Source organism: Halichoerus grypus, chromosome 4, assembly GCF_964656455.1.
Source record: "Halichoerus grypus chromosome 4, mHalGry1.hap1.1, whole genome shotgun sequence".
NCBI classification, from domain to species: domain Eukaryota; kingdom Metazoa; phylum Chordata; class Mammalia; order Carnivora; family Phocidae; genus Halichoerus; species Halichoerus grypus.
The window spans coordinates 52,306,707-52,319,783 of NC_135715.1; the positions used below are offsets into that span (position 1 = coordinate 52,306,707).

At 37.0% G+C, this 13,077-nt stretch overlaps 1 protein-coding gene across 2 annotated transcripts in view; it reads left to right on the plus strand.

The window, feature by feature from the left end:
- DGKH (diacylglycerol kinase eta) overlaps positions 1-13,077 on the plus strand; it is a 179,739-nt gene that overhangs the window by 144,134 nt on the left and 22,528 nt on the right. For both annotated transcript variants that reach the window (XM_078070315.1, XM_036106980.2), the window contains exons 19-27: positions 447-564; positions 1,604-1,714; positions 1,853-1,949; positions 4,005-4,112; positions 5,851-5,964; positions 6,420-6,554; positions 7,789-7,952; positions 11,463-11,568; positions 12,602-12,694. In XM_078070315.1, coding sequence (XP_077926441.1) covers positions 447-564; positions 1,604-1,714; positions 1,853-1,949; positions 4,005-4,112; positions 5,851-5,964; positions 6,420-6,554; positions 7,789-7,952; positions 11,463-11,568; positions 12,602-12,694 — 1,046 coding nt within the window. The remainder of the gene's footprint in view (positions 1-446; positions 565-1,603; positions 1,715-1,852; positions 1,950-4,004; positions 4,113-5,850; positions 5,965-6,419; positions 6,555-7,788; positions 7,953-11,462; positions 11,569-12,601; positions 12,695-13,077) is intronic.

A 13,077-nucleotide genomic window follows, 5' to 3' on the forward strand; every position in this document is an offset into this window, starting at 1 on the left:
TGCCCCTCTATTAATATTTTTAATTGAATATTATTATCTATGCTTTGAGAGTATGGAAGTGGTAACTCTATGACATTCTTGGTAATTCAGCCTTTATTGTAAATTCCTTATAGACTACCATCTTATTTACTGTAACAAAGGAAGTAATATTTATTTGTTGAAGTTATAGAATCACTAGAATGGTAAGTGAGGAACTGTCACAAAGAAACTCTTATTTGGGTCTTCATCTGCTGCATTTTTATGACAACATATAGATCCTAAGAAGCCTCAAAAATCTTGTAATTACCAATGTCATAGTTCTTAGTTTTGACTAATGAGAAGAGCAGACATTGAAAACCATGCTTTGGGGGCAAGGTGTCTGAGATTAGGCCTGAAAACAATGACTGGCTCTTTCTCTGTCTTTTTACTTAACGTGTGATCCTGTATGTCTTTATTTTTCTGGCCAGGTTTAAGAGCAGGACTAGCTGCCTCAATTGCTGGGAGTTCTATAATCAACAAAATGTTACTAGCAAATATTGATCCTTTTGGTGCAACGCCATTTATTGACCCAGATCCAGATTCAGTGTAAGAAAATATTTTTGTAAATACCTTGTTTTGGCTTTTCTTGTTTCTGCTTTATACTAATGGTAACATTGTCAATGCATTACAAGAAATTTGGCCCCCCATACAAAGAGGGTCATTAGAAAATTCCAAAAGTTGATAATGAAGAGTACATTGATGCATTTGAAACACAGTGGTTTTCATGATCTCTTCCTGAGGTAGGGGTCCTGTCCGGCCCATTGTCTCATGCGCTGGACAGGACCCATGTGTAGGATCACAACCCTATGGCAAAATGAGGCACAGCTATGTTACTTTCCCCTAGAATATTGTATTCATCGGCACCTTCATAACCATTTTTTTGCTATTCCTTTTTCCTCCTTTCTTCTCAGTGTTGCCAAATCTCATCTTTCCCCATCCAGCTTCTAGGTTGATTTATTTCAAGAAGCTTCTGGCCCACATTGATCTCTTCCCTTCTTAAAACTACAGGGTTTTTTTTTTTTTTTGGCAGTTCAATATGAGCTTTTACTTCTGTATTAAATTTTGCTTTTGTTATATCTCATTTCTCTAATGACACTCCTCAAAGACAGTACCGTATTTTAAACTTCTTTGTACTTTCCAAAGCACCCAGAAGATGGACTGGATCTAGTCATTTTACTGCTCAGTAAATATTTGTCCATTGATAAGAGTACAAGTGGAGAAAAATTTCTAGTGATCAAAAAAAGAGCATTGGCACCTGACTGCAAGGCCCTCCCATTTGTGTCTTTGGTGAGGGTCTTACACAGGAAGCAGAACTAAGGTTTTATTACAATTAATAGAAAAGCGTTACCATGACTCTGTCTCTGCTTTGCCTTGTTCGCTATCCCTTTATATCATATGTACCAAAAATGACGTATATATTCTGGGCTTGTGCACATGGCCTATGACTAGGAAATAATTCCTGCTAAGTTTTACTCTCATCTATAAGGCATGGAAGCTTAAATGCTTTTAAGTGCTATTTTGTGTGCAAATTGTAATTGTTATGAATCTGAAGTTGACTTTTATGTACATTTCCTTATTATCACAGAGATGGATATTCAGAAAAATGTGTCATGAACAATTACTTTGGGATTGGATTAGATGCAAAAATTTCATTAGAATTTAATAATAAGAGAGAGGAGCACCCTGAAAAATGCAGGTAATTTTGGTAATAGTAATAATGTTATTACATGAAGGTAATTTCACTTTAATTTCATTTATTAGCTCTTTTGCTCGCTCTGCCTTTAAAGAGTAAATCAATAATAGCTATTAAATTGTCTGCCAATATTTATTTCAGGAGCCGAACTAAAAACTTGATGTGGTATGGAGTCCTTGGAACCCGGGAGTTATTACAGAGATCGTATAAGAATTTAGAACAGAGGGTTCAACTTGAGGTAAGTTCATCTTGAAGTAAAGATAGTTCAGATTATCTTACTTAGAAAAATAATTACATTTGCAGAGCTAATTTGGCCTAAATGCCTCTTCAAGTGCTTAAACACTCAATGGAGGTGATTATCAACTTCATACTAAAGGAGGTTTAGACACTGGATATGAATGACACACTTAATTATCATTATCATTAGCTCCTGAAGTGTGGATGGTTCTGTGGAGTCGCTGGTGCTCTGTGAGAAGGTAGAGCCATGATGAGGACATTTATAGGAGAGCATTTCTAATGAATTCCCACAGATCTTTCATTTAAGTTGACAAATTCTGGCCCAATTCTATAATGCCTGACGTTTCACAAATCCCTGAGAAAACATTCATAGTATAAAGACTCTTTTAATTTAAATGTGTATTTGTTCCAATTCTAACAATAGTAAAATAAAAAGATTTTGAGCATTGAAATTTTTTAGTAGTTTTTACTAATTTAAAAAGGAAATTAAGGCAGCAAAAGTTATTTACTCTCCTTCACTAACAGGAAAAAGAAGACTGGGGACATGGCTCTGAAAAGTCTATTAACTTCTGTGAATTTTATTTTCTTTCACCGTTGGTCCAGGACTCACGGTTGATGCTGATACACATGTCTTTCCTATCTTGTATCTTTTTATAACCAGATATTTTTAATTAAGGTATAGCCTAGGTACAGAAAAGTGTGCAAATCTTAAGTCTACAGCTCATTAAATTAAACAGGAGCATTATTTTTTTAGGTGTTACCTTTACACTGGAATGCAGACTACAGAAGTGCCTGGCTCATTCATTATCAACTAAATGTCCTAGTAAAGATAAACTCATTATACCTTCCCCTCTAGAGCACAAGCGCATGATCAGCTGGTTTGATTTATCATCGCTGTGAAATTAAGATGGATGTTACTGGCATTTCTTCCATTTCCTTTAAGTTAGTTATATGATTTAAACAGCTTGTTCTAAAGCACACAAAGATACCTGTTCAATTTATTGGATTCAGAAAAAGTTTATTATTCTACTCAATACTTAATGTTTGTTCACTTTAATAAATACACACTGAGCATTAGCTGTGTGCCAGGAATGGCCCCAGGTGCTGGGATAGAGTATAAACCTTTGAATGTATTTTTATGAAAAAGAAAAGAAAATGTAAAAAATGCATGAAGGAGTACAATCAAGTATGAGATATTCTTAGTTATTTTAAATGGTTGAAAAATGGATTGAAACTGGATTTTCATTTGTTCTAAAGTTTGGAGATCATTTCGATCAGGCATTAAAATGCGAGTGTTATAAAGTTATGTTAATTGCTTTTTATTGTAAGAATTAATGAAACTATAGCATCTATTGTAAGTCTGACATCTGCAAGCTCTCCTCTTTTAAAATGAAGGATTAAACCTTCTATTCAGTAAGAATTTGCTCACCTGTCATGTATAATTTACTCACCAGCTGGAGGAAAATTTTTCCCCACTTAAGTGGTAATTTTAATTTTCATTTAAGTGATTAATTAGAAGACACAGAATTTAAGATACTTCCCGACATGCATGGTGTTTCTTTCCTTGGTTTTGGTTCTGACTACTTGAGAAACTCAGCTTTGAGTCTGGCCAGCCACCAGTTAGTTACAGAGCAGGAGAAGAGTACCAGGAGGTGAGAGAGGGGCTAGATGAGGTGGTTGGGACCCAGAAGCCCTCACTGAACCTGCTTCCAAAAGGACACTTGACATAAGCACAAAGGTGACCATAATGCAAGTGAGAATATCGTTAAGTGATCTGAAAAAAACTCCAGAAAAGTACTGCCTGATTTTGACAGAAAGAAGAGGTAAAACATTATTTTAAGTTGGTTTTCTGTTACAACTTCTGCCATAGGAATATACACTTTAAATTTTTTTAATTAAAAAAAAAGAGAAAGGTAATGTGTAGGAATATATTTACAGGAGAAGCAAACATTACCAATACACTTCCCGCCATCATCCTTTGTCTTGGGTATTTGAGTGGCTTCCCAACTAGCAGTTTTGCTCTTTTTGTCTAACCTCTAAGCTTTTTACCTTACAGTGTGATGGGCAGTATATTCCTCTTCCCAGTCTGCAAGGAATAGCAGTGTTGAACATTCCCAGCTATGCGGGAGGCACTAACTTTTGGGGTGGAACTAAAGAGGATGATGTAAGTATCTTCTTGCACCTTCCAGACGCTAGGGACTGCCCACATTCCTTGGCCCATGGCCCTTTCCTCCATCTCCAAAGCCAACAAAGGCAGGCTAAATCTTCCATCGCATCATTCTGATCACCCCAACTGCCCTTCTCTTCCACTTTCAGTGACTTTTGTGGTTACCCTGGGCCCACTGCATCATCCAGGATAATCTCTCCTTCTCAAGGTCCTTCTAGTAATGACATGTGCAAAGTCTGTTTTGCCATGTAAAGTAACATTCACAACCTCAGCAGATTAGGACATGGACATTTTGGAGGTGGGAAGGGGGACATTATTCTGCTTACCAAAATGCCTTCTGTACTTTTAACTTTCTAAATTTATGTGTCTGTTATTATTATTTTTATCTTTAGGAATGTTAAGAGGGCTCATTTGGCCTTTGAAATTTAGAGCTATGTTTAGACAGGAAAGTCTAAAAAAGAAAAAACACAACCTAGCAAATGTAATAAATGTTTTAAAAATAATAAAATGAAAGAGAAGGAACAATTATTAAGATATATATAACAATAAAAAAAGGATTATTACAGTCTTTGAAGAATCACATGTGAGGAATGATAGCCCCTTTTATTTGAGGCTAATAAGAGTTCCCACTGACCCATTTTTTCAGGGCTCTTGAATGAGCAGACGGAGATTAAAGTATAAAATAAATTGGAATATATTTGTAATTTTCATTATATGAATATATTCCGATCTTAATGAACTATAAAACTTATATTAGCTGTTAATTTTTTGTCAGCCTGTAACTACTCTTAAATATTTTAAAGGGAAGAAATCAGTGAGATAAATAAAGCTAACAGCACCTACTAGGTCATCAGATAGTGTTCTCAGAATTTCACATTCATTATTAACAACCACAATTTTTATCTAAATTTGACCAATGAAGAAACTGAGACTAAGTTCACACAGGAAGTAGCAGAGACAGGATTTAAAACCACGTATTCTGCTAACAAAAATGATAAGAAATCATCAAAGTTTGCAAATTCACATCCTGATATTTTCAATGAAAGTTTTAACTAGGATATTACTTGATGCTGAATAATTTTTTTCAGAGGCATAATTGTTTGTCATATAGTCAAAGAGAGAATAAAAGGAACAAAGTAATACAGCCGGAATTTAATTCGTTTGATTAAATTAATTTTGTGAAAATGCATTTAAAGTGATCCTGCATGATTTTTATTCTCTGAGGTGTCTGTTGTCATCTCAAATGCCCTAAAAAGTTGTTGTATTAAGATGTAAAGCACATTATACATACATATTGCTTGTAACACATTGAAAGATTTCCCTTAGAACATACCAAGGGAACTGGGTATTTTAGGTTTCCTAAAATTACATGCACCATTTTATCAAGACATCAAAGTTATGTGTGAACAGATGTTTAACACATTTTATACCAAGATGGATTATTTAGAAATATAATAGTTCACTGGTTCAAAGAGTGCTTTATGAGAGACATTAGCATTTTATCCATGTAGGTTTGAAACCTTTTTTATTAAGTTTGTTTACGTTAAATCATCTTCAGTGGGTTTTTCTTTTTGTCCTTGGGTTATCATTTCCTAATAACGTTTACTTACTTTTCTGTTTACTATTTTCATAAGTTCTTTTTAATATGTATATTGCAGAGTTTACATTGCTGATGTGCCACTTGATCTAAACCTTAACCTCATCAGGGGAAATGTAATGTAGTTTTTCCTTTCAGATATTTGCTGCACCATCATTTGATGACAAGATCCTGGAAGTTGTTGCAATATTTGATAGCATGCAAATGGCAGTTTCAAGGGTCATTAAACTGCAGCATCATCGAATAGCCCAGGTTTGTTTTCTCTGATCAAACCTGACCTCATGACTTGGGCCACTGGGGAAGCTATTCCAAAGGACTCCTATGCTGTCTATTCATCTAAAAATGTTAACTTTCCAGGCGCCTGGGTGGCTCAGTCACTTAAGCGACTGCCTTCGGCTCCGGTCATGATCCCAGGGTCCTGGGATCGAGCCCTGCATCGGGCTCCATGCTCAGCAGGGAGCCTGCTTCTCCCTCTCCCTCTGCCTGCCGCTCTGCCTACTTGTGCTCTCTCTCTATCTTTCTGTCAAATAAATAAATAAAATCTTTTAAAAAAATGTTAACTTTCTTGTCATGTCAGTTGTTACTGTGTCATGACAAGTGGAAAAAGATGCATTCCATTCCACCGAATGCACTAAAAGTCAGGCTTGAATGCAGATTGTCAGTTTCTCGGGACGATTTGTTCTCTAAAATGACTTGTTTTATTTCAGTGCCGTACGGTAAAAATCACTATATTTGGCGATGAGGGAGTCCCAGTGCAGGTGGATGGTGAAGCATGGGTTCAGCCTCCAGGAATTATTAAAATTGTGCACAAAAACAGAGCTCAGATGCTAACAAGGGACAGGGTATGTAAAAAAGAAAAATTCTTCTAGATTTTTATCAAGCCTTTTAAAAACATTAAACTGTTCTGGGGGCACCTGGGTGGCTCGGTCGGTTAAGTGTCTGACTCTTGATCTCAGCTCAGGTCTCTATCTCAGAGTGGTGAGTTTAAGCCCTGCGTTGGACTCCACACTGGGGGTAGAGCCTACTTTAAAAAAAAATTCAGTTGTTCTGAAAAATAGAAACCAAGGAAAGATATTTAAATTGTCTCTTAAATCTGACATTTAGGTCATTGTGGTTTTAAATATGAACAAGTATTTAGTTTTTTAAAAAGTTAATAGACTACGGGCACCTGGGTGGCTCAGTCGGTTAAGTGCCAACTCTTGATTTCTGCTCAGGTCATGATCTCAAGGTTGTGAGATCTGAGCCCTGCATAGGGCTCCACACTGAGCTTCGAGCCTGTTTGGGATTCTCTCTCTTTCTCTCCCTCTCCCCCTTTCCCCACCCTGGCTCATAATGCGCACATGTGTGCACTCTCTCTCTAAAAAGAAAAAAAACTTAATAGACTACATTTTTATTATTTTTTTAGGTTTACAGAGAAATTGAGTAGAAAATACAGAGAATTCTATTTCCACATACCTCCTTACCTCACTGACATACAGTCCCTTATTATTAACATCTTGTATTAGTGTGGTACATTTGTTATAGTTGATGAGCCAATATTGATAATTATTAATTAAAGGTCATAGTTTACTCTTCATGTTGTACATTTTATGTTTTTTTAGAAATATATAATCACTTATATCCACCATTATAGTATCATACAGGATAGTTTCACTACCCTAAAAATTCCTTGTGCTCCATCTATCCATCACTCCCTCTCTTACCTCAACCCCTATCTCCATAGTTCTGCCTTTTCCAGAATATGTTTTAATTAAGGTCACACTTACAACAAATAAGACTGCCAATACCCATCTTGTCTATGATGGGATTAAAGTACAGATTGAAGCCTAAATTGAAGCTGTCTTTCTTAAAACTTTTCAGTGATTCACTCCTCATCACTGATTACATTACTTATTTGTTATGATAACACTGGAAAATTTTAAAATAGCTTTTTTGTATCTTATGATTTCTTTAATGAAGCTTCAGATTAGGAAAAAAGCAATCGTTTCAAAGTCATTCATGTAACATTTAAATACTCTCTTATGTGGGTCTCAGAGTTCCAAACTAACAATTCCTTGCAATATTGATGTTAAATAGGCTTTTGAAAGCACTCTGAAATCTTGGGAAGATAAACAGAAGTGTGATTCCGGTAAACCAGTTCTTCGAACCCATTTGTACATCCAGCATGCCGTTGACTTGGCAACAGAAGAGGTGTCCCAAATGCAGTTATGCTCCCAGGCTGCAGAGGAGCTCATTACTAGGTATGGTGGCCCTGCTTGCTTTAGGGGAGGAGAACTCTGGTCTTGGCCAATTTTGTTTTTTAGTTTTGATACATAATGTCGGTTGTTTGGGGGTATCTAAAAGAGATGCATTTACTTTCCTTCCTCATTTGTTGCCTCATTTATGCCTCAATTAAACCCTTTCCAACACACACACACACACACACACACACACACACACACACACACACACACCTGTGTTCTCTGCAGCACAGACCTTGGACTTCCTGAAATGCAGTAGAGAGCTTGCCTAACTTACCTACCATAACAGGGTGCTCTTTCTGTTATTGCTTATTTCCCCAGTTCTACACAGTCTTTACACTCTACTACTTATGTATATGTTACCTTATAATTATTAATTAAATTCTTCTGGAATGTAGAAGGAAATATAAATATTAACCCTGCTCCCAAGGAAATTTGGGTGGGAAAAGTCTGAGAATCAGTTTCCAAAGACATATCCAGAGATTGGGAAACCACATAGGAATTCATTTTAGTAGACAGAAAGGGAAGAGATGAAAACACAAGTTCTGGGAGTGTGAAACAGATAAAAATCACTATGACCAGGAGTAAACTTTGTTGGGGGAAGGGAGGACAACCATGGACAAGTTTCTTATCCCCTCTTCACCTAAATCTTCTCTACCAAATGGAGATAATAAGAGCTCATTCTGTAGGTCATTGTGAAGGCTAAATGAGACCACCATGTAAGAAACTTATTAGCACATCACGTCTGGCTTATTTAGTGTTCTGTGTATGGTAGCTATTCCTACCACACCTTCATCTGGTCACTGATAAAAATGTTGAAAAAGAAAAGAAGGAAAACAAAGCTCTTTAAATATTTTTGGAAACCTAGAATGTACTAGATGTTAGAGATGTGAGAGAAAAAATATGAACTCCCTACAGCTCGAGACCAACATTCAGAATTAGAATACAGTATGATAACTGCAAGATACAGAGAAGCTTAGAAGCAAGGTAAGAAAAATGAGTAGTTAGCTAAGTGCAAGAACTTATCCACAGAGAGATTCATCTTAGGGTACTATAAACAACTTCTGTTTTTTTTGCTTCTTTTCCAGCTTTATTGAGGAATAAGTGACAAATAAAATCACTTATATATATGTACAAGGTGTACACATGATAATTTGATATATGTACACATTGTAAAACAATGACCATAATCAAGCTAAGTAACAAATTATGGAAAATAGTATGGAGGTTTTTCAGAAAATTAAAAATAGAACTGCAGCATTTTCTTGAAACCAAAATATACTTTCTGTATTATCGCCCTTGAAATCAAATATACTTCCTAAATTAACTTCCTGTCAACTAACCAAATAACCTTATCAAAAAAAGGGAAGTGAAGGCTGGCCAGACTTGCTTTTGGTCAACCTAATGTGGTGCCCCATATGTGTTTTTTTTAATTTTGCAAAAGATGAAAATCAGGCTCACTCATCTATTTTCAGAACTATTCATTCAGTAGTCAACAAATAATTCTGAGTCTTTTCTGCATGCCAACCACCATATTAAGCAGTGGGGATGCCAAAATGGCTGGGTTGTAGTCCCTTTCCTTAATTTGCTGGCAGGATAGCAGAAGGGAAACGTGTGGCCAGAGTGCTATCACAGGGCTCAGTGGGGGTGCTGTGGATACACACAGGAGGCCAAGAAAGTAAGGGAGGGCTGCCTGGAAAAGGTGATCTCTCAGCCAAGTCTTGATGGAAGAGTAAGGGAAGGAACATTCTAAACATGGGAAGAAGCCTGGGCAGAGGCCCAGAGGAGTGTGAATGAATAGTACTTTTAGGAAATCTCAGGGAACTGGGGATGGCATGGTGTATGTGAGAGAGTAGGAAATGTGGATGGAGAAGGGAAGAGGGGCCAGGTCTTACCAGGACGTTCCTGGAAGCAATGTGTAGCATTGTTTGCAAGACAGCAAAGCAAGGTTAGGGTGAACATTCTTGGAATGGTCCTGATAGGGAACAATGGATTGAGGTAGGAGAGATGGAAAGAAGAAGAGAGACTTAAGATTGATTATTATCTAAAATTGCTGAATGACCTGAATTAGAAGACAGGATGACCCTCAGGTTCTAGTGAATGGCTGGATGGATTATGGAACCTTTGATGGAACCATAGGATTCAGGAGGGAAAGTAGGTTTGAGAGGGAAAATGACAGGCTCCGTGTTGGACTTCCAGAATTTAAACTACACTAGAAATATCTAGGAGGAGGGGTACCTGGGTGGCTCAGTCAGTTAAGCATCTGACTCTTGGTTTTGGTTCACATCATGATTTCAGGGTCGTGAGATGGAGTCCCATGGCAGGCTCTGCACTCAGCCAGGAGTCTGCCTCTGCAACCCCCCCCTCATGCTCACATGCTCTCTCTCTCTCTCAAATAAATAAATAAATCTTAAAAAAAAAGAAAGAAATATCTGGGAGGAAATTTTAGTAGGCAATTGGAAATATTGATCTGAAATTGATTTATTTCTTTTCCTTTTTTTGAAAATTAGAGTAACATTTACCCACCTCTATTCTTCTGATAAATAACCCATTCTTTATGATTTCTCAAGGTTATTGGTAGAAATATTGAGATGACATTTGCAAATTCCTTTGTGGCTTGGATATCAATTGTATGATCTTTAAGAATTAAGCTCTCTTCCTTTACTCTTGATTCAACAATATAGGCCTAGTCTCTTTTCTTGTTTTACCCTTTCTAATGTGAAGATCATTCTCCTTGTAGATGTCAGAAGCAAAAAGGATTTGCATAGTTTTGCCTTCTTGCTCACCCGCAAACTTTACATCATCTTCTAGCAATTGGTGGAACTTTTCCTTTTTTCTTCTTTGGCCTTAGTGAGCTCCAGGATCCTGTTTGTTCAGGATATTCTTAAATGTTTAGATTCCGGAGGACTGTGGCACAACAGACTTTGGAGCTGATAGACATAGATTCAAATCCTGGCTCTATTACTTACTAGCTTTGTATACTTACCGAATCTCTCCAGCCCTCACGCTCTTATAAAGTGGAGAAAATTAATCACAGTTACCTTTTAAGTTGTGAATATTAAATTAGATAATGTATGTAAAACACTTAGTGTATATATGCTAAATATGGCAATGTTCTTCTCCTACTCTGTTTTATTTGTTCCTGATTGAAGTTTCAATGAATAAAAGATTAAGTTTCTGCTCTCTACATTTGGGCCCCATCTCACTTGCCAATGATACTTCAAAATGAAGTGTTACTATATTTTGTTCTTCCAAATAGTACCTCACTGTGTTTATCTGTGATTCTAAGCCTAACTTTTCCTATAAAGATTTTTGGTTTCACATTCTTTGTTACAGTGGGGTTTGAATTTTGTAAATCTACCCTTTGTTATTCATAATTGAGTTGAACTCATTTAAAAATATCCCCTAATCTTTTTTTTTCCGACTTGTCTGATTCTACCATTTCTACGCTTCAGAAAAATCAGCGATGCTCAAATTTTTTTTGTTCACCTGCCTCATTTTTGCTTTCAGGATCTGTGATGCAGCCACGATCCATTGTCTCTTGGAGCAAGAACTGGCCCATGCTGTGAATGCATGCTCCCACGCACTGAATAAAGCCAACCCACGCTTCCCAGAGGTGAGGAGCTAATGGTAAATTCTCATTCCACAGACTGTTATGCATTACACATATATTTCAATGCTATAACATGTGCCATGCCCTTTGAAAAAGCATTAGACAGTCTGTAGGAGTGCCTGCCAGAAGCTTATGATGAATTAGTGGCCACATTTTCATTTTTCTTTTCCTGCCATTTTTCCATTCCATTCCATTCCTTTAAAATCTCTTCATTTTTTCCCCATTTCTCTTTCAATCACTTGTCGCCTTGCCACCTTCCTTGCACTTCTTCTCCTTCGAGCTACCACCATCCCGTCTTGTTCTTTCTTTCACCTTCTCCCCTGCACCTTGATGTAGGGCAAACTACATACCATGCGTTTTATTAGAAATGTTCATTCAATGTCAAAGCTGTGTACAGAAGTTATTCTCACTTCATTTTGTTCTATGAAACTGGTAAAGTGGGTAAACTTTTTAATGTAGATGCTGCAATTTTGTAACATCTATAATTTTTTTAACGTAGGTGTTAAAAAAAGAAGGGAAAGGATACAGCTCTCTTGAAATGTGATACATGGTACAAGGCTGTAGCGTAGAGAAAACTCATAGCATTATTTCATTCTTTTAATTATTCAGTGGAAGTTACCTAAATTGATAGATAAGTGCTGCTTCCTCAAGGTAAAAGTCTAAAAAACAGCCTGGTTGGAACTTCTGGGAGTGAAAGTCAGTGGATAGAACTGATTATGATCTGATAATGCCAGATAATTAATCAGATAATTATCTGATAAGGCATAATTTTCTTTGACTGAACTGTTTTATGGGAACACGTATATGTTGTTGCAAGCCTCCACACGTTTGTATGCAGGAGATGTGGTCCTAAGTGTGTGACTATAGTCAGGGCACGGGTGTGAAATTGTTCAATTATAATAGAATTGGGGTAGAGTTGTAAAAATATGTGTGATGTGAATTTATGGGAAGAATAAAATGTAAAGTATTTGCTGATGATTGAATCCCAACTTAATACAGAACTACTTGTCTTTGATGTGTTTTTTTTTTTTTCTAGAGTCTTACGAGAGACACTGCCACTGAAATAGCCATCAATGTGAAGGCATTATATAATGAAACAGAATCTTTACTAGTGGGCAGGGTTCCTTTGGTAAGGAAGAGATGACTGGTAACACAAGAATGACGATCCATGTGTGGGCCTCAGCTTTATTAGGGAGCATGCGTTCATTCATCAGATTCTAATGCAGAAGCAGCCTCCTGGCCTCCATCCTTAGGGCTTCCCTTTTACCTGGCTTTTGCCTTCGAGAAAATGCATGGCTACACCGGGGAGTTATGGTGCGGGCTAACAGGAGTAGAGGTTTCCCCTCATAGATGCCATCAGGTTTTTATGCAGTACTGTTCTCCCCAGTCAGCTTTGAGAGACTTGAGCCTTATGAAGTGTAGCAGGCATTCCTCAGGAACTCATTGCTTCCTAATTGCAGAGAGGTAGAGGAAATCATCGGTTTTGTTCCTGAAATTAACATTTGAAATATG